Source organism: Lontra canadensis, unplaced genomic scaffold (genome assembly GCF_010015895.1).
Source record: "Lontra canadensis isolate GAN:19392208 unplaced genomic scaffold, GSC_riverotter_1.0 scaffold18, whole genome shotgun sequence".
In the NCBI taxonomy this organism is placed as follows: Eukaryota; Metazoa; Chordata; class Mammalia; order Carnivora; family Mustelidae; genus Lontra; species Lontra canadensis.
In genome coordinates, this window is record NW_022631012.1 from 12,532,223 (window position 1) to 12,551,992 (window position 19,770).

Below are 19,770 nucleotides of genomic sequence, written 5' to 3' on the forward strand. Positions count from 1 at the left end.
TCCAACTCTTGGTTTTGGCTCAGGTCATGATATCAGGGTCATGAGATCAAGCCCTGTGTTGGGCTCCGCATGCTCAGTGCGGAGTCTGCTCGAGATTCTCTCTCCCTCTCTGTCTCCTTCTATCCCTCCACTGCTTGCATGCAGGGAAAAAAAAAAAAAGATTTTCTTCTAAAAGTTCTATATTTAGGTCTATAATTCATCTTGAGTTACTTTTGTGTATGGTGTGGGTTAAATATCAAAATTGTTCTTTTTGCATATGGGTATCCAGTTGCCTCAGCAACTTTTCCCATTGAATTTTCTTGACACCTTTTTTGAAATTAAGCTCCATAAAATGTGTGGGGTATTTTTTGTTTTTGTTTTTGTTTTTGTTTTTTGGACTCTTGAATTATATTCCAGTGATCTACTTACCTCTTACTGTGCCAGTACAATACAGTACCTTGATTACTATAGATTTCTAGTAAATTATGAAATCAGGAAATGTAAGTCTTCCAACTTTGTTATTTTTAAAAATGTTTTGGCTATTCTGGATCTTTAGCCTTTCCATATTAATTTTAGGACTGGTTTCTTAATATTTGCAATAAAGCCTACTAAGAGTTTGAGAGGGATTGTGTTGAATCTGTGGATCAATTTCAGGAGAATTGCTGTTTTTAATAATATGGAATCTTCCAATCCATGAACATGGGATATCTTTTATTTAGATCTTTAATTTTTTTTGTCAGCAATATTTTGTAGTTTTCAGTGTGTATCTCTTGCATTGGTTTGATTAATTTTTTCCCTAAGTGTTCTTTTTTTTTTTTAAGATTTTATTTGTTTATTTGACAGAGATCACAAGTAGGCAGAGAGGCAGGCAGAGAGAAAGAGGAAGGGAAGCAGGCTCTCCTCTGAGCAGAGAGCCCAATGTGGGGCTCGATCCCAGGACCCTGGGAACATGACCTGAGCCGAAGGCAGAGGCTTTAACCCACTGAGCCACCCAGGCACCCCCCCTAAGTATTCTTTTTAATGCTATTGTAAAGAGAGTTGGTTTTTTATTTTATTTTTGGATTATTCATTGCTATTATATAAAAATAAAATTGATTTATGTATTTTGTTCTTGTATCCTGAAACCTTGCTGAACTCATTTATTCTACTAGGAGTTTGGTGTGAAGTGTGTGTGTGTGTTTCTTAGGAATTCTTTTATACAGGATCATGTTGACTTAAATAAAGACAGTTTTACTTTTTCCTTTGCAATATGGAAGATTTGTTTTGTTTGGTTTGGTCTGATTACACTGGCTAGGTTCTTCAGTAAAATGTTGAAGAGAAGTGGTAAAAGTGGATATCCTTGCCTTCTTTCCTGTTTTAGAAGAAAAGCATTAAATCTTTCACCATTAAGTATGATGTTAGCTAAAGATTTTTTGTAGATTAATCAGATTGAGATAGTTCTGTTCCTAGTTTGTTGAGAGTTTTTGTCATGAATACATCTCGGATTTTCTCAGAAAGCTTTTTCTGTGTCTGTTGAGATCGATCATGTGATGTTTGTCCTTTATTAATATGGTGTATTATATTTATTGCTTTTCTGGGATAAATCATAGTTGGTCATGATGTATAATTGTATATTTTGCTGGGTTTAATGATAATATTTTGTTGAAGATTTTTATATCTATATGAGAGATAATGGTCTATAGTTTTCTTTTCTGATGATGTCTTGGATAAAACTGGCACCATAGAATGCATTGGGAAAGGTTCCCTCCTACTTTGTTTTCTTAAAGAGCTTGTGAAGTCTTGGTATTATTTCTTCTTTGAATATTTTTGAGACCAGATGAAATCATTTGGTCTTGAGCATTATTTTGTGAGACTATTTTTAGTTTTTAATTCAATTTCCTTCTATTCATATTTTCCACATCTTCTCAAGTCAGTTTGGTAATTTGGTTCTTTCTAGAAATTTTTCTGTTGTATCAAAGTTATCAGATTTGTTGGCATAAAGTTGTTCTTTTAGTATTCCCTTGACCTTTTTAATTTCTGTAAGACTACTGTAGTACCCCCTGTTTCATTCTTGATTTTGGAATTTCATGTCTTTTTTTTTTTAATTAATCTAGTTAATGGTAATTTTGTGTATCTTTTCAAAGAAGCAAATTTCAGTTTCATTGATTTTTCTTTTTAAAAATCTCTTTGATTTCTGCTCTATTGTTTATTTTCTTCTTCCTTCTTGTTTTGGATTTATTTGCTCCTCTTTTTCTAATTCTGTAAGGTGGATTTTTTTTTAAGAGATTTTATTTATTTATTAAAGAGTGAGTGAGAGGCAGAGAGAGCACAGGCTGGGGTTGTGGAGAGAGAGAGGTAGAGGCAGAGGGAGAAAGAGAAGCAGACTTCCTGCTGAGCAAGGAGCCCAATGGAGGGCTCGATCCCAGGATCCTGGGATCATGACCTGAGCTGAAGGCAGATGCTTAACCAACTGAGCCACCCAGGGACCCAAGGTGGAGTATTAGATTACTGATTTGAGGGCTTTCTTATTTTCTAAATAGACATTTATAGCTTTAAATTTGTCTTTGGGCAAGTTGGGAAGTTTTGTGTTCATTTCATTCAGCTCAAAATATTTTATCTGTTTTTTCAGTGATTTTTTTTTTTCTTTTACCCATGGATTATTTTCATACAGTCTTTTTACACATGCATGTACACATACTTTTTTTTTTTTTTTTTTAGAGTACTGGGGACCGTAGAATTAAGGGAAAACGTTAACTATTTGGTGTTTTTTTTTTTCTTTTGATTTTTAAATTGGAAATTCTTCTAAATTTGACATTTTCTTTAACTTTACCTAGGGAACACTGACTATGCCAAATGGAGATTATATTGAAGGTTATTTTAGTGGAGAATGGGGATCTGGGATAAAAATCACTGGAACCTACTTCAAGCCTAGTCTGTATGAGAGTGATAAAGACAGACCCAAAGTTTTGTGAGTAACTGGTGTTAATTGTGGATTGATCATTAAGTGTTTTGAGTTGTCTGCTTTTATCAAAGCTGGTTAATATTTTAATTACAGAACAATTTTTTTTTAAGGCAGAAGAATTTTTGAAGTCATTTTTTAACAAAGTGTAACTTCCTTGTATTGCCAACTGCTACTGTTATAACAGAATCTATAGTCTTGGTTAAGATTATAGCCTCAGAGCATAGATGTTTAAAATAAGTTCTGTGTGTGGGATTAATTTTACTGCTAATGGTGCAGATACCCAAACTGATTAAAAGAGAGCATTCTTAAATGGAATCCCTACACAGCTTGATTTTGAAAAGTAAAGGCCAAGCCTATATATAGCCTATATATACTCTGCACATGTGGGGAAGAAAACAAGATCTGTATCTCTAAGTGTATTATGTTCTGCCTCCATGTTTTTGGCATGTATCTATTCTCCTTTATTGATTCCAGCATTAGCTTTGTTTTTGTATTTTGGTAGCTTCTCCTATTCTTTGTTCTGATGGTGCTTGATATATTTTTAGAACCCAGTATTGTATAATGCATTTTACAGTTCTCATTATGAGATGGGCAAAGCATAGACGTCCTTGTTTTAACAGAAATCAATTTTACAAAATCAATTATGTGGAAATGTAGACAGCAAAGGAGTCGTTCTGATGCGCTTTGTACTTAACCATTTATCCACTTTAGTACCTAATAAACATTAAATAGCTAAAAATCGTTCCTTTAAAATTTCCATTCAGTGTTTAAAAAATCGAACCACTGCCAGTTTCGGCGGATTTGTTGCAGAAGCATCCCCAGTTGTATATGAGAAAGTTTCTGTTCTTCGGAATTTTTGCACAAAAGAAGTGATTAATAAAAGCTTGATGTGACTTTATTAGCAGGAAGCTGGGAAACCTGGCAGTGTCAGCTGATGAAAAGTGGAAAGCGGTATTTGATGAATGTTGGCATCAACTGGGCTGTGAGAACCCAGGCCAAGGGGAAGTCTGGAAAGCCTGGGACAATATTGCTGTGGCCCTGACCACCAGTCGGCGCCAACACAGAGACAGGTGAGTGAATGCCTGCCCGGAAGCGTGTTAGAGGAAGTTGAAACTTAAAAAGTAGGCGAGCCTTGCCATATTTCACTTCAAAATACAATTTTAAAGTCAGTGATGTTTTTCTGTTTCTGGTAGTGTAGATACAATACACCTCCCTTTATCTTCTACTGAACGTAACTATAAAACCAGGCAGAATACATGGACAGCTGTTCTGCAAAGAAAATATCAGCCAGTGTATTGAGGAGAAACACCTGAATTCCAGGTACCATCGAACCAGTTACTAGTTGTTGTTGTTTTTGTTTTAGTTGTGAATTTTTTAACTTCAGTATCCCTCAGCCTGAATTCAGTGTAACCCAAAACCTTGGCGTAAGCACTGTGGTGTATACACATAGCTCCAGAAATAACCTTCTGCTCCTGGCTCAAAATGCAAAAAAGAGACTCTTAAAGCTCAGATGAAATGGAGGAGACACACTGTGTTCTTTCTCTCTTTTTCCTTCATTTTCTCAAGCTCCAGCCTCTAGGTACTTCTGTGGTAGGGATGGCAATGGCATTTGCTAGAGCAGCCAGGAACAGGAAAAACTCTTGGGGGAGAAGAAACTTCTTCCTCTGATAGTGGATCCTCAGGTCCAATAGTCATGGCCAAATCCCACTGTTTTTTTGGCCTCGCTCTCTGTCCTCCCACCGCTTCGCCCTCAATGTGGTACATTCACAGAAGTGGGCATTTTCTGGCCTGAGGATCTAATAGGGGCTCAGAAAATGCAGGGGAGGTAATGGAGAGCAAAGAGGTCGAGAAAGCAACTCTGTAAGGTTGTTTATGAACTCCTGGATTCACCCTACACCTGCTTTGTGTGGATTTGGTCCTAATTAGCACACCAAACACTTTGAGAACTCAGCTAATAGGTAGATCTCCACCCAGGTCCCAGACTACTGCCCACTGAGTGGCATGCTCACAGACAGACCTAAGCAGGACTGCAGAGGCTTTGAGAAGTGAACTGACATGGAAACCACGGCCCACAGAAGGCTGAAACAAAAATGTCAGGTGTTTCAGAGGTTTCCAAGATCAACTACATGTTCAGTGATCCACTAGAGAGACTCACAAGACTCAGTCGTCCATGTAAGAGTTCCTACAGCAACTCGGCCAGATCGTAAGAGGAGACCCAGGCAGAGTGTGGAGGAATCCATATGCAAGCTTCCCATGCTCTCTTCCTTCTGGGGGTGAAAAAAATGCTTGAAGAAATAATGGCTGAAAACTTCTCAAATTTGATGAAAGTGCTGATTCAAGAAGCTGATTCAGATTTGCTGATTCAAATGTGCTGATTCAAGAAGCTGAGCAAACTGCATCCTAAAAAAAGATATCCGTGAACAGACATCTCATAATAAAATTGAAAGAAAAAATCGGGAAAGCAGCTAGGGAAAAAAGAGGCATTTTTCTGGAGGGGAACTGCTATCTGAAGGGTCCCACAGAGCCCACTCTCTGTCCTCAGCAGTAAAATTCAGCCACACATGTATACAGTCTTTCTGCCCAGGGAAGCCCGTTAGGGACTCAGTGCCTATGGTTTTTATTGGGGGCTGGTCACATAAACTCTCCGGGCCTAGCAACTGTCAGGATTCCACAGTCCCCGAAGGAAAGCCGATATTCACCGTAAATCACATTGATAGCTTTCTTGTGTACAGCAAAATACCCTGACTAGTTAGGGAATATTACATGTTTTTTTAGGGGACTTTCAGGAAGCAAATCCTTCTAAAGATAATAGTTTCAAGTCTACTATGTTTATTATGCCTATCAACATTCTTTTTTAAAATTTTATTTAAATTTAATTAACATACAGTATATTGGTAGTTTCAGAGATAGAGTTCAGAGATTCAACAGTTGCATGTAATACCCAGTGCTCATTACATCATGTGCCCTCCTTATTACCCATCACGCAGTTACCCATCCCCCAGGCACCTCCCCTTCAGCAACCCTGTTTGTTCCCTGTAGTTAAGAGTCTTTTATGGTTTGTCTCCTCTCTGATTTCATCTTACTTTATTTTTCCCTCCCTTCCCTAGCCTGTCAATATTCTTCATAGGATAAAAACAAGACCTAAAGTGTCATAACATGATATTCAAAGATGTCCAGAATATAAACCAAAACTACTTGGCAATCAAAGAACCACCACCTCATTTTGGGAAGGACAGTCAATACATACCATGACTTCCCAACATAAATTTTGACATAATGATAAGAACTTTTTAAAGGAGCTAATATATAAATGCCCAAATGAGCAATCACAAACACACTTGAAACACCTATTAAAATTGGAAATATCAGCAAGGAAAAAGAAGTTGTAAAGAAGAACCAAATCACATTTTTAGAATTAAGAAATCTCATAATCAAAATCACTGGGTGAGCTCAGTAGCAGAATAGAGATGACAGCAGAAGAGTCAGTGAACTTGAGAATAGATGAATAGAAATTATTCAAACTGAACAACAGAGAGAAAATACATGGGGCGGGGGGAGAAGGAACAGAGCTTTAAGGACCTGACAGTCTAATGTTTGTGTCTTTGGAATCCCAGAAGGAGAGGAGAAAAATTATGGGGATGAAAAAAATACTTGAAGAGATAATGGCAGAAAACTTCTCAAATTTGGTGAAAGGCAAATGTGCTGACTCAAGAAGCTGAGCAAATTGCATCCACAAAGGAAGATATCCGTGAACAGACACCTCATAATCAAATTGAAAGACACAAAATTGGGAGAGCAACTGGGAAAAAAGAGGCACTACCTGGAGGGCAACTGCCATTTACGAGCCTGCATGTTTGTCATCAGCAGTCTCTGGAGACCAGGAGGAGGATTGGCCCCGCAGTTCTGCAGTATTGAAAGCAAGATTACAGCTATACCTCTTCTTCCTTTCTTTTCCTTATTTTCTCCCTTGTTCTCCTTTTCTTTTTTGTTTTCCCTCCATCTGCTTTTCTGCCTATTTCCTTATTCTTTAACTTGGCCGGAAACTCCCACAGCACTGCTTGGCATTTGGACCCAAAGAACTTGATGATTCCTGCTGTATAAAAAGAAGTTTGTTTTTTTATCATCCCTCCTATATTGGGGATAAACAGGAACAGATTATAGTGTTTCATTCATGAAGTTCATGATTTTTGCCTTATATTCTTTCTATTAGTAGAAGAAATGGAGACTCTTAGGATCATGAAAGCTGTGGACTCTGCCCTGCGTGTGAGGCTGATGGTCTGCCTTCACTGTTAGATCCTGTCTCTCTAACTGCTGAGACTCTGGTCCTCTGGTTGACCTTGGTTAGCTGTTGTTGAGAGTTTCCGAGGATGAGAGTGAATGGACTGTTTTGTTTTTTTTTTAAGATTTTATTTATTTATTTGACAGAGACACGGCGAGGGAGGTAACACAAGCAGGGGTAGTGGAGGAGGGAGAAGCAGGCTTCCCGCTGAGCAGGGAGCCCAATGCGGGGCTCGATCCCAGGACCCTGTGATCATGATCTGAGGCGAACGCAAATGCTTAATCACTGAGCCACCCAGACGCCCCTGAATGAACTTTTATATAATAAAACATGTTGCAACCACAGAGGGCTTGTTTATCTAAAATAGGATAATAACGATTGCATCACATTTCTAATTGGCTGTAATCTAATAATAGAATACCATTACCAAAAATGTCTCTTGATTACTGAGTATGTGTTTTACCGTGGCCTCTTCATCCAAAGCTTCCCTTTACCCATTATGTGCTTACCTTACCACCCTTATAGCATCCTCATTATCTCCTTGCTTGAGCTCATTTCCCTTCTTTCTCTGCCCTTTCATGTGTTTTTGGTTTGTTGTTTTTTTTTTTTAAAAGATTTTATTTATTTATTTGACAGAGATCACAAGTAGGCAGAGAGGCAGGCAGAGAGAAAGAGGGGGAAGCAGGCTCCCCGATGAGCAGAGAGCCCGATGCGGGGCTTAATCCCTGGACCCTGGGATCATGACCTGAGCCAAGGGCAGAGGCTTTAACCCACTGAGCCACCCAGGTGCCCCGCCCCCCAAGTGCCCTGCCCTTTCATATGTTTTTGTTTTTCCTCACTACTTTCTCTCTCTCATTCCATTTTTCTCTTGTCACTAACAAGTCCGTCACCAGTTTTCTGTTCAGGCTAACATTATAGTACCTCCTGACACAATCATTGATACTGAAGCAAAATCCTCATTAATTAATTGTAGTTGGTATGAAGTAACATTAAATGACACTGGAATGATGGGTAGAAAAATCTACTAGCAGGTCAGTTACCAGTCATGAGCTCATTTGGGCCAAACACTGCTGGGCAGTCCATTTCCTCCTTATTTGATGACAGTGTTTCATGTGCACATTACAGTTGCCTTGTTTTTCTGATATGAAATACATAATGGGCTTTCTTTTGCTTTTTTACAGTCCAGAGACATTAAGTCGTTCGCAGACTCAGACACTGGAGAGTTTGGAATTCATTCCTCAGCATGTTGGGGCCTTCTCTGTGGAGAAATATGATGACATCAAGAAATATTTAATAAAGGTAGAGTCAAAATTACAATGGTCTTGTGAATGAATGACGCAGCTACTACAGTGTATCATTCCAGTACGCTCAAGCTTATTGGTACTCTGATCCTATCTTTGCTTTCTAGGTATTCCCTTTGTTAATTGTCTGACTACTAAAAGCACATTTCCACATGAATATTGTCCTATCATGATGATAGAACTTTTTTAAGTTTTGTGAAGTGCTCAAGGGAGTTCTTGAGAACAAGGGTCAAAGTTTAAAATGGCTTTTTGTTAGTAACATGAGCAGACTAGAGGTTGAATAATTCATGTTGCCCTCACCCCATGGTTATGCTCTTTGCGTCCTTCTCAAACCTCATAAGATTAGCGACACTTTAAAGCATGACATGCATTGATATGGGGTTGCAGGAAGTAGTATCAAGAGAAATCAAGGGAACTGGAGAGTGACAATATTGGAGCGTAATCAACTGTCAAGTAGTTGTAATTATATCAATATATAATATATATTATATAAATATAATTAAGCTATAAACTTCACAAAAAAATAGGAGAGGTTACCTTTGAGCAATTTTTTTTGTGAAGTTTATAGCTTAATTATATTTATCAGTATATCCAGAGCTATTTTCCAAGATGCCAAAAGGATTCTTTGATTAAGATTAGAAACTCCTACTCCATATAATTTGGGTAGACTCAACACTTTCAGAAAAGTTGAAGTATTTGAATTTTCCCGATCCAAAAGTTGACTCCTGCCGTTTTGAAAGTTGTTTATCATTTATGAAATTGTTTTATTATTTGGTGGTTGATTGTTTCTGCTGTTAGTCCTTGACTGACTTCGGTGATTCTCTTCCTGTTCAGGCCTGTGACACTCCTTTGCACCCCCCTGGGCAGGCTTGTGGAGACCCTGGTTGCAGTTTACAGAATGACATACGTGGGTGTGGGAGCCAATCGCCGGTTATTGCAGGAGGCTGTGAAGGAGATCAAGTCTTACCTTAAGCGAATTTTCCAGCTGGTGAGGTAAGAGATCCTTCTCGCTGAAGTCTGCAAGCTGTGGAACACTGGTTTATACTAACGCTTAGGTGTCTTCGTCCTGAGTCTAGAGATTTACAGCTTTGTGAAGAATCATTACGGTTTCTCCTCCTTGAAGAAATTATTCATCAAGAAAATGGTTTTTGTTGTCTAATCTATTTAAGAATCTGTGGCACAAAAACCATGTTTTTTACTTTATGCAATAAACACAGGAAAGGAAACCATCAACAAAACAAAAAAGGCAACCTACTGAGTGGGAGAAGGTATTGGCAAATGATATATCTGATAATGATTTGGTTAATATCCAAAATATATAAAGAAGTTACTCAACACTAAAACAACAACAACAACAACAACAAAAACCCACTAATAATCTGATTTAAAATGGACACAGGACCAGAATAGACAATTTCCCAAAGGAGAGATACAGACGATCGCCAGATACCTGAAAGAATGCCTAACATCACTAATCATCAGGGAACTGTGTGTGTTCTCATAGGCTTCCATTCTAGCAGGACAGACTAAATAAAATATGTAGTGTGTCATGGGATGGTAAATGTGGCAAAAGATGGGGCTGGAGGTAAGAGGCTGCTGTTTTAAATAGAAGGTCCAGGAGACCTGCCTAATGTACTATCTGAGCAGAGACTTGAAAAGAGGTGAGAAAGCAAGCAAGTAGAATATCTTTGGAAAGAAAGTTTAGGTAGGAAATTTGGAACTTGTGAAATTTAAGATCTTTTACTGGGGTTAAGCCAACATGTAAATACTATAATGAGGTCATTATACAAAAATTTATTAATTTTCCAGGAAAACTTCTTTATATTATTAACTTCAAAATTGATAGATGCATTTGGAACTGTCTTCAGTTTTGAGGGGGCAGTGTAATCCTCTAAAAGACCACTGGCTGGGAGTGTTTAAGCTCTGACGTTACTTAGATGAGTATACTGAAGAAAAGTTTTCTGACTTTTGTTTTAGTTTTTCCAACTATAAAATTAGGGGCAGAGACAGGGTGAGGTATAAGTCTACAAAAATAGAAAGGATTGCAAGCTCCCTTTAAAGAGTCAAGGTTTATGTCTAAAAGAGGACCATGAACTTGTTTATAGTAGAGCCCACCATTTGCATATAAGAGGTCAGAGATAAAATCTAGGGCAAATTGAAAACTTAGGGGAAAAAATCCTCAGTAACCTATCATCTTGATAATTTGGAAAAATATTTTTTAGCAACTTGAATTTTTGTTTTAAAGATTTTATTGAGAGAGAGCGAGAGAGCAGGGAGAGTGGCAGTGGGGGAGGGAGAGGGACAAGCCAACTCTGCGCTCAGAGCCGAGCCCAAGGTGGGGCTCCATCTCATGACCCGGAGATCATGACTGGAGCCTAAACCAAGAGTCAGCCATTTCACCCACTGAGCCACCCAGACGCCGCAGCAACTTGAATTTAAAAAAAAAAAAAAATTTTTTTTTTAAATTTTACATTGATTAGATTTTCGGTTTTTCTTAGTGTTGAATATTTAAGTAGTTTCCAACTAATTGTTCATGCTGTGAGAATAATGGTCTCTGCTTGAAGAGTCAATACAGTTGACCTCAGATGAAATTTGCCAGTAAGAAAAACACAGAGATAAGAATTTCTCACTCTTTAATAACTAGACAGAGGAAAAAAAAAAAGCACATGATTTTTTAGTGGTATTATTATTCATTAGCTACACTCTTAATTTTATCCTGTAATTACAAAGAATCAGTTAAGAATCTTAGGGAACTAAAAAATTTAGTTGATTTAAAGTTTGATTGCATAGATCCTTTAAATAGATGAAATAATAGAAATGCATAAAAATGCATTTTACTCCTTTTAACCATTCTCAAGGTACAATATTTTATAATTGTATTTTCTGTTATTCCTTAGATTCTTGTTTCCTGAGCTTCCTGAAGAGGGCAGCACAATTCCTCTCTCTGCCCCTCTGCCAACGGAGAGGAAATCCTTTTGCACTGGCAAGTCAGACTCCAGATCCGAGTCGCCAGAGCCAGGGTAAATGGAGTTGGGTAGAGATAGTGAAGAGGGTGGGTGGTCCTAGCCAAAGTATCCCAAGGAAGGGCGCCTGGATGTCTCAGTTGTTAAGCATCTGCCTTTGGCTCAGGTCATGCTCCCAGGGTCCTAGGATCAAGCCCCACATTGGGCTCCCTGCTCAGCAGGAAGCCTGCTTCTCCCCTTGCCCCCTCTCACTCCCAGCTTATGTTCCCTCTCTCCCTGTGTCTCTGTCAAATAAATAAATAAAATATTTAAAAACCAACCACACAAACACAAAGAATCCCATGGAAAAGTTTTCTCTTGATCTCAGTTTCCTTATTTTTAAAATAATGTGTTTGGGCTAGATCCCTTTTAGGCTGTATTACATTGTATTAGCCAAACCCCTGGGACTGGAAGCACAGTCCCAGATGACTGGGTGCAAAGACTGCTGAGCAAAGTGACGTCATGCTGATCTAGAATAACCACAGGGAATCATTTTCAAAATGGAACCAACTAGATTTTCAGTTAGATTTTGAGTTAATGAAAAGTATTCACAGTTGGTCCAAGATAAAACTCTGGGCCCATATAGGTAAGGTCCTCATGTTAGCTCCAAATATGAAAGTAGAATAATGTTATAACTATTTCTTTTCTTTTTTTAATTTAAATTTTTTAATTTTTTAATTTTTTTATAAACATATAATGTATTTTTATCCCCAGGGGCACAGGTCTGTGAATCGCCAGGTTTACACACTTCACAGCACTCCCCATAGCACATACCCTCCCCAATGTCCATATCTTTTTTTTTTAAAGAGAGAAAGTAGGGGGACTGGGGGGAGAGAGAATCTTAAGCTGACTCGCTGCTGAGCACAGAGCCCGACTCGAGGCTGAATTTCACCACCCTGACATCCTGACCTGAGCCAAAATCGAGTCGACCCTTAACTGACTAAGCTGCCCAGGTGCCCCTCTTACAACTGTGTCTTTACTCGAATGTCCCGTCTTTACTCGAATGTCCCATCTTTACTTTCAGCTCTAGAAACTGAAGCTCTTTGATTCTGTATTCCATTTTTTTTTTAAGATTTTATTTATTTGTCAGAGAGAGAGAGAGAGAGGGAGAGCGAGCGAGCACAGGCAGACAGAATGGCAGGCAGAGGCAGAGGGAGAAGCAGGCTCCCTGCCGAGCAAGGAGCCCTATGTGGGACTCGATCCCAGGACGCTGGGATCATGACCTGAGCCGAAGGCAGCCGCTTAACCAACTGAGCCACCCAGGCATCCCTATATTCCATTTTAATATGAATGCTTCTCCAATGTTTTATAGTTATGTGGTAACAAGTTCTGGGTTATTGCTTCCCGTACTGCTGCCTCGGCTCTACCCACCACTGTTCATGCTCTATGCCCTGGATAATGATCGCGAGGAAGACATTTACTGGGAATGTGTTCTGCGGCTGAATAAGCAGCCAGATGTTGCTCTTCTGGGCTTCCTTGGGGTACAGAGGTAAGTACAGTAGTTAGGACTAGAATCAAGTGGTTTTAATTTAAAATGCAAACAGCATTATCAAGAATTTGGTACTTTACTACCCAATGGAATATATTATTTGCAGTTTCTTCCCTTAGTTGCATATCTATTATTCAGCAAAATAGTGATATTTAATCTTTACTTTTGAGAATTTTTGGAGTGGAGTGTAAAACTTTGTTATTCTTCTGAATGTGTGTTGTATTTGTATGTGTGCGTGTGTATAAAATACGTGTGTGTATATAAATTTTACCTATCCTATTTGCAGTCCTTAAAACAGAATACATACGTTTACAGTTTCAGAAAAAATTCATTATATTTTGTCTTTGACATTTTTCCTTTCCTTCTCTTTCTTTCCTCCCCATCTCCGGTTTCTAATTTAAAAATTTTAGAAGTGCTCTTTGTTGTGGAGCATTGTTTCTTGTTATTCCAAGGGAACACATTATGCTGTTTTCTTAGTGCTGTGATGAGGCTGGTCACCCCACACCCAGTAACTATGCATATGTGCAATAAAAAATGACCAAGTCTTAATCAGAAAGTGAATTTTTTTCAGTAGGATAATTTGACAGTAAAAATACAGTAAAACTGAGTGAAGGAAAGACTGGCTAACTTGGTAGTATCCATAATGTATGGGGGAATTGTAGTACATTGACAGATCCCTTAGGAACATGATAGGAACTCTTAAATTATTTCTGGAATGTTTATTAAAACTATATCTGTGGAACAGTTATTTTTTTTAAATTTTTTATAAACATATATTTTTTCCCCCAGGGGTACAGGTCTGTGAATCGCCAGGTTTACACACTTCACAGCACTCACCATAGCACATATCTTACCTAATGTCCATAGCCCCACCCCTCCTCTCCCAACCGCCCTCCCCTCATCAACCCTCAGTTTGTTTTGTGAGATTAAGAGTCACTTATGGTTTATCTCCCTCCCAATCCCATCTTGCTTCATTTACTCTTCTCCTACCCCCTTAACCCCCCATGTTGCATCTCCTCTCCCTCATATCAGGGAGATCATATGATAGTTGTCTTTCTCCGATTGACTTATTTCACTAAGCATGATACCCTCTAGTTCCATCCACGTTGTCGCAAATGGCAAGATTTCATTTCTTTTGATGGCTGCATAATATTCCATTGTGTATATATACCACATCTTCTTTATCCATTCGTCTGTTGATGGACATCTAGGTTCTTTCCATAGTTTGGCTATTGTAGACATTGCTGCTATAAACATTCGGGTGCACGTGCCCCTTCGGATCACTACATTTGTATCTTTAGGGTAAATACCCAGTAGTGCAATTGCTGGGTCATAAGGTAGTTCTATTTTCAACATTTTGAGGAACCTCCATGCTGTTTTCCAGAGTGGTTGCACCAGCTTGCATTCCCACCAACAGTGTAGGAGGGTTCCCCTTTCTCCACATCCTCGCCAGCATCTGTCATTTCCTGACTTGTTAATTTTAGCCATTCTGACTGGTGTCAGGTGGTATCTCATTGTGGTTTTGATTTGTATTTCCCTGATGCCGAGTGATATGGAGCACTTTTTCATGTGTCTGTTGGCCATCTGGATGTCTTCTTTGCAGAAATGTCTGTGTGGAACAGTTATTTTAAATGGGGACAGGGAAGGCAGTATAGCCATCAGCTTTTTTTAATGGGTATGAAACTATCATAAGTAACAACTTGCACTAACGGTGTCTGGATTCCGTTGTAGGAAATTCTGGCCTGCAACCTTGTCAATCCTTGGAGAAAGTAAAAAGGTATAGTAAATTTTAATTTCCTCAGTAAATATGTTTTTCTTCGATGTGGGATATTGAAAATAATAAAACATTTCCATTTTACTTTGATAGAATGGTAGCTAAGCATGAATTATTCACTGAAGAACCATACTTTGCTACCAGTGTCATTTAATTTTTGTTGTTACTGTGGAAGACAGCTTTCCTCTCTGACCTTCGTAAATTCTCTTTTTTGCAGGTTTTGCCAACTACAAAAGATGCTTGTTTTGCTTCAGCTGTAGAATGTCTACAGCAGATCAGGTAATTGCTGATTTGTTGAAAAATCACACAAATCAAAGGAATAGTATATTAAGATACTAATGAGATCTTATCTTTACCTAAGCTCTAAATGTCCCCTTCACTTCTAGAAGGTGTCACACTCGGCCTGGAGATCAGAAAAGGCTCTCTTGAGACATTTGGCTTACCTTTTACTCTACAAGGTCATTGTGTTTTCAAAAGAGGTAGAGAGCCTACCCCAAAATGTATCTACGTAATCACATCTTTAGCCAAATGGAAATGAACCAAACTTTATTACTCGGAGAAGTGTTAGGAGAATAATGTGCTACATGGTTAAAGGGGGTGATCTTACAATTGGGTGAATTCTTCATGTGAACCATAGAGAGTTGGAGGCGCCCTTTCTCAGAGAACCGAGGGATTACCGTGGTCATCCCTTCCAGCAACTCAACTATGCCTCGTGTGCAACTTAACACACCTAAGCCCCAGGAGGGCTTATTGTCAAGCAATTAATATTTAATATTAAACAGTTCTATTAAGAAAAATTACAGGATTTTTTTTTTTTTTTTAAATAACAACAGCACAACATTTACCCCATCAGACAAACTTAAGGTCATCCAACAAACTTTTGAAGAGATCTCTCAGAGTGTGCTGGCATCACTTCAGGAAGACTTCTTGTGGTCCATGGATGACTTGTTTCCTGTTTTCTTATATGTGGTGCTACGGGCCAGGTGACCAACCTTTTCTGACTTGATTATTAGGGACTCATTATTTTAATAAGTGTTTTTCTGAGTTGATGAGCCATTTCTCTTACCCATTCCACTGTGGTGAGCTGTTCTTTATTTTCCCTTATGTATATTCAGAAGGAGGACGTACATATTAACAGAAATAATTCAGTGTCTTTTTCTCATTGGGGCAGGATTAGGAATTTAGGCTCCGAAGTACACCTCATTGAGGATCTAATGGACCCATATCTTCAGCATGGGGAACAGGGAATAATGTTCACCACCCTGAAGGTAAGTATAGGTAGTATTTACTTTTTTTCTTATCTTAAAGTCTGTCCTTAATTTACCATATTATAAATCTGTGATTAACTACTACCATCTTTATACAGAGGTTTAATGCAAACATTAAATGCCTTTAGAGCACATATTGTTAATTATTTTAAAATATAATAAAAGTAGAATCAGTTAGTTATTCTTCAGAATACTAAAGCAAATTAGCCAGTCCTCCCTATAAACTGATAAAGCAAATCGTTAGAAATGTTATAACGAGAGACCATCTATGTACATGTTAACTCTAGAAAAGAAGCAGAAAGGATTCGTAGTGTCCGAAAAAGTCTCCAACACTAGAGCTGTTTAACAGAAACGAGGTAACACAGAGAAGGCAGTACGAATATAATGAATGTGAATTGCATCTTCTTTTTTCTCCATGAATTTGCTGTAACCAGTGTGTTACAGATGAGGTTCTGTAATCTGAGTACTCTCTGGGGATTGTTGCAAGTCCTCGTATTTCCTCGCCTTGACTTTTCTTAGAATTTTAGGATAATTCTGCAGTATATTGGAAGGACAACAAATAGAAAATGGCATAAACATTCCTGAAAGAAAGGGAGAATAAATGGACTCTGCCAACTAGTAAAATAGACAATTACGATAATTAAGATAGTATGTTACTGTCACAAGAATGGACATTACCCCTAACAGAAGGGATAGCCCTCACGAGGGCAGTGTGACAATAAGAATTTCACATGTGAAATTGGAAACCTCAAACACAAAAATGGAAAAGAGGAATTATTTAATAAGTGGTTATTGTATTGGGATAGCTTATGAAATGTTTTGGAGGGAGGGTGGAATCAGGGTAACATCACCCCCATTGTTAGTTACAGATGCTTTGGAGAATTTAAGTGTAGAGAAAAGAAGAGAGGAGAGACAGGCAAATGAAGATGAGAAAAAATCCTAGAATTTAATGTCAGGTTTAGGGCTTGGGTTGGTTGCTTGAACTTTTCCACTGAACTATCACTAACATTTTCCATTAAATAGACTGAAAAAGGTAGAGAAACTGGGGGAAATATTGCCCACCTAGAACTTAAATTTTTAGTATTTATGTTATAAGAAGAGTTTCTCTCAACATATCTGCAAGGGAGAAACAAGTGATACATTTATATGTAGGAAAATGCTCAACCTTACTGAAAATTACAGTACTGCAGATTTAAGCAAGAGGGCATTTTGTGCCTACTAAAATAGCAAGGATCTTTTAAAATGATAGCCAATTATAGCCAGTGCTGGTATAGGGGTATAGTGAATTCAGGAATGTGCCCATATTGCTGGGTATATTGGGTTAAATAGCAGTCACCCTTTTAGAAAACTGTTGTTAATATCAATATCCTCAGTATCAAAAATGTTCTTGGGGCTTGAGTAATCCAGCTCCTGGAGATTTATCCCGAGAAATTGAGGAATTGAAGACATACATGGTTTGGCTGAGGTGTTCTTTGTAGCATGAGTAACTTCCGAACTTGGATACTTTCAGGATCACCTGGGAATGCTTCTTAAAAATTCATTCCTGGGACATTTGGGTGGCTCAGTTGGTTGGGTGACTGCCTTCGGCTCAGGTCATGATCCTAGAGTTCCAGGATCGAGTCCCGCATCAGGCACCTGCTCAGTGGGGAATCTGCTTCTCCCTCTGACCTTCCCCCATCTCATTCATTCTCTCTCTCTCTCTCTCTCTTTCCCTCTGTCAAATAAATAAAATCTTAAAAAACCAAATTCATTCCTGGAAATTCTGACTCACTGATGCTTACTCTTTCTTGATTTGTAGTTTCCTAAACATACTAGATGATTCCAGTTACAATTGTTTGTATACCTTATAATGCTCAGCGTATTCTAAATGTCCACGCAGTAGTGGCTTAGCAATTAAGGTATTTCTACTTAGTGAAGAATATTAAACAGCTTGTAAAAAGCTTGTTTATTTTAGAAGTAGAAGAAAGTGTTCAAAATCCTCTCTCTACAAATTTACAAGTAGGCCGAAGAGACAGTGGATAAGGGAACTGGAAGTAAGCGGGGAAAAATAAAGCACCTAACTGATTTTGTTGGAGCTTTCGGTATTAATCAGACATTTCCTTTCTTTTGTCTCCTGTGCATTGCTGTGTTTATGTGGTTTCTTTACAAGTAAATTTTAAATGGTTTTGAACTTTTTTTTCCAGGCATGTTACTACCAGATCCAGCGTGAGAAGCTTAACTAGGATGCACGACAGCTTGCCAACTGGATTATCTGTAGGATGTTTTAACACCATCTGGCGTCTTCCCGAAGTGGCAAAAACGAATGGTGTTGAAATTAGGACGTTGTGTTATTTTGGTGGTTATTTCTGAGCCTTACTAATGATGATAGCCCTGCGCCCAGAAAAAAAAAAAGACTGTATGACTCAAAGAGAGGGTTGGAACGCAGATCAAATTCAATTAAACCAGTCCCTCGCCCATGTTAAATCCCCCAGATATCACACATTTACTGTTCGGAAAACGAGGACATCCCTTTCTACAGTAAAGAGAATGCCAGCTACCTGAAGTTGTAAGAAGAGTTCCCAGTATAGCTTCTTACATTAAAGAAGTTAATAAATTGTTTTGAGTTCCGGGTTTGCCTGCGGTTACCCCAGACCCTTTGCAAGGAGCCGATTGTACTTGAAACTGTGGTCGCCACACTATGCCTTCCTGAGTCCCTTGCAGTCACGTGTGCACCGTGCTTCTTGGCTGAGGGAGGGGAAAGAGGACCTTCTCGAACTGCAGTTTTAACTTTTTCTAAGCTTTTCCACCAGGGTATACATGACGGGAGAGGTTCTATGCCGTGACGACCGCAGCCCGACCCCCACCATGGAACATCTGAATAGGAGTCTTCTGCCTCCCTACTAGAAAGAACGTAGGAGTTTTGTTCTTGGATTCCTGTCAGTGCTGCAGAGTGAACACACTGGAATTCACACACTGACCCCGAGCTGCTGGGACCCCTCCCTCGTCCGGGTGCAAGTGCTGTATCGCGGGGCCCGTGAATGAGAGCCCGAGGAGCTTGTGCATGTGGGCTGTGTTTTGGAGCAGGACGAAATTCCGGGAAATTCCGAAGCAGGGGACTGCATCCATCCCTGGCCTGGCGTTCTGCTTCTTCCCTGTACCTCGCACTGAACTCACGGAGGGGAAGAAGAAGGAAACAAGCTTTGGCTTTTCCCAGCTCAAAAGTATTGTAACACCTCAACATTTTAGTGTTTTGCCTTTCACCTTTTTTTTTTTATGTCCTATTGTGAATGGTTGGTTTACACTGTACAAGTAACACTAGGAGCTGTTTTGAATAACACAGGTGCTCTTCCTCATCTCACCTCCTGCACACCGTGGGGAGCATATGGAGTGTCCTCCAGATTTACGTTAACATCAGCAGGTGTTAATCAGTTTTAAAAAAGGATCATGATTTCTGCTCTACTTTATAATCAAGACATGTTTATTAAAAATACGGTTTCGGAATGTTGGCTGTAATGTAACAGCAATTTTCATAATAAAAGACATTCATCTCGATGAGGTTGTTTTATGACTATGTAAGAAATTACTCCGGGGCAGCTTAGAAATTTAAAAGAAATCCAGACTTAGTGTTTTTGTTTTGTTTTTACTTACTTATTTTTTGCCTGAAGTGTAATCAGTGCCTCTTCATATTGGCCTCAGAGGTCCCTCTGGCATTTTAGAGATCTCTGTCTTTAAAATAAACATAAATTCATAATTAGAGC

General features: G+C 38.8%; 1 protein-coding gene across 1 annotated transcript in view; it reads left to right on the forward strand.

Moving 5' to 3' along the window:
* The window catches only part of ALS2 (alsin Rho guanine nucleotide exchange factor ALS2), a 77,500-nt gene extending 57,935 nt beyond the window's left edge, over positions 1-19,565 (forward strand). Inside the window, 12 exon segments of the mRNA XM_032860067.1 lie at positions 2,793-2,926; positions 3,823-3,990; positions 8,381-8,498; positions 9,335-9,355; positions 9,357-9,493; positions 11,398-11,520; positions 12,815-12,991; positions 14,723-14,768; positions 14,983-15,044; positions 15,599-15,748; positions 15,937-16,033; positions 18,217-19,565. Coding sequence (XP_032715958.1) covers positions 2,793-2,926; positions 3,823-3,990; positions 8,381-8,498; positions 9,335-9,355; positions 9,357-9,493; positions 11,398-11,520; positions 12,815-12,991; positions 14,723-14,768; positions 14,983-15,044; positions 15,599-15,748; positions 15,937-16,033; positions 18,217-18,255 — 1,272 coding nt within the window. The 3' untranslated portion in view covers positions 18,256-19,565.
* Positions 19,566-19,770: the final 205 nt, after the last annotated feature.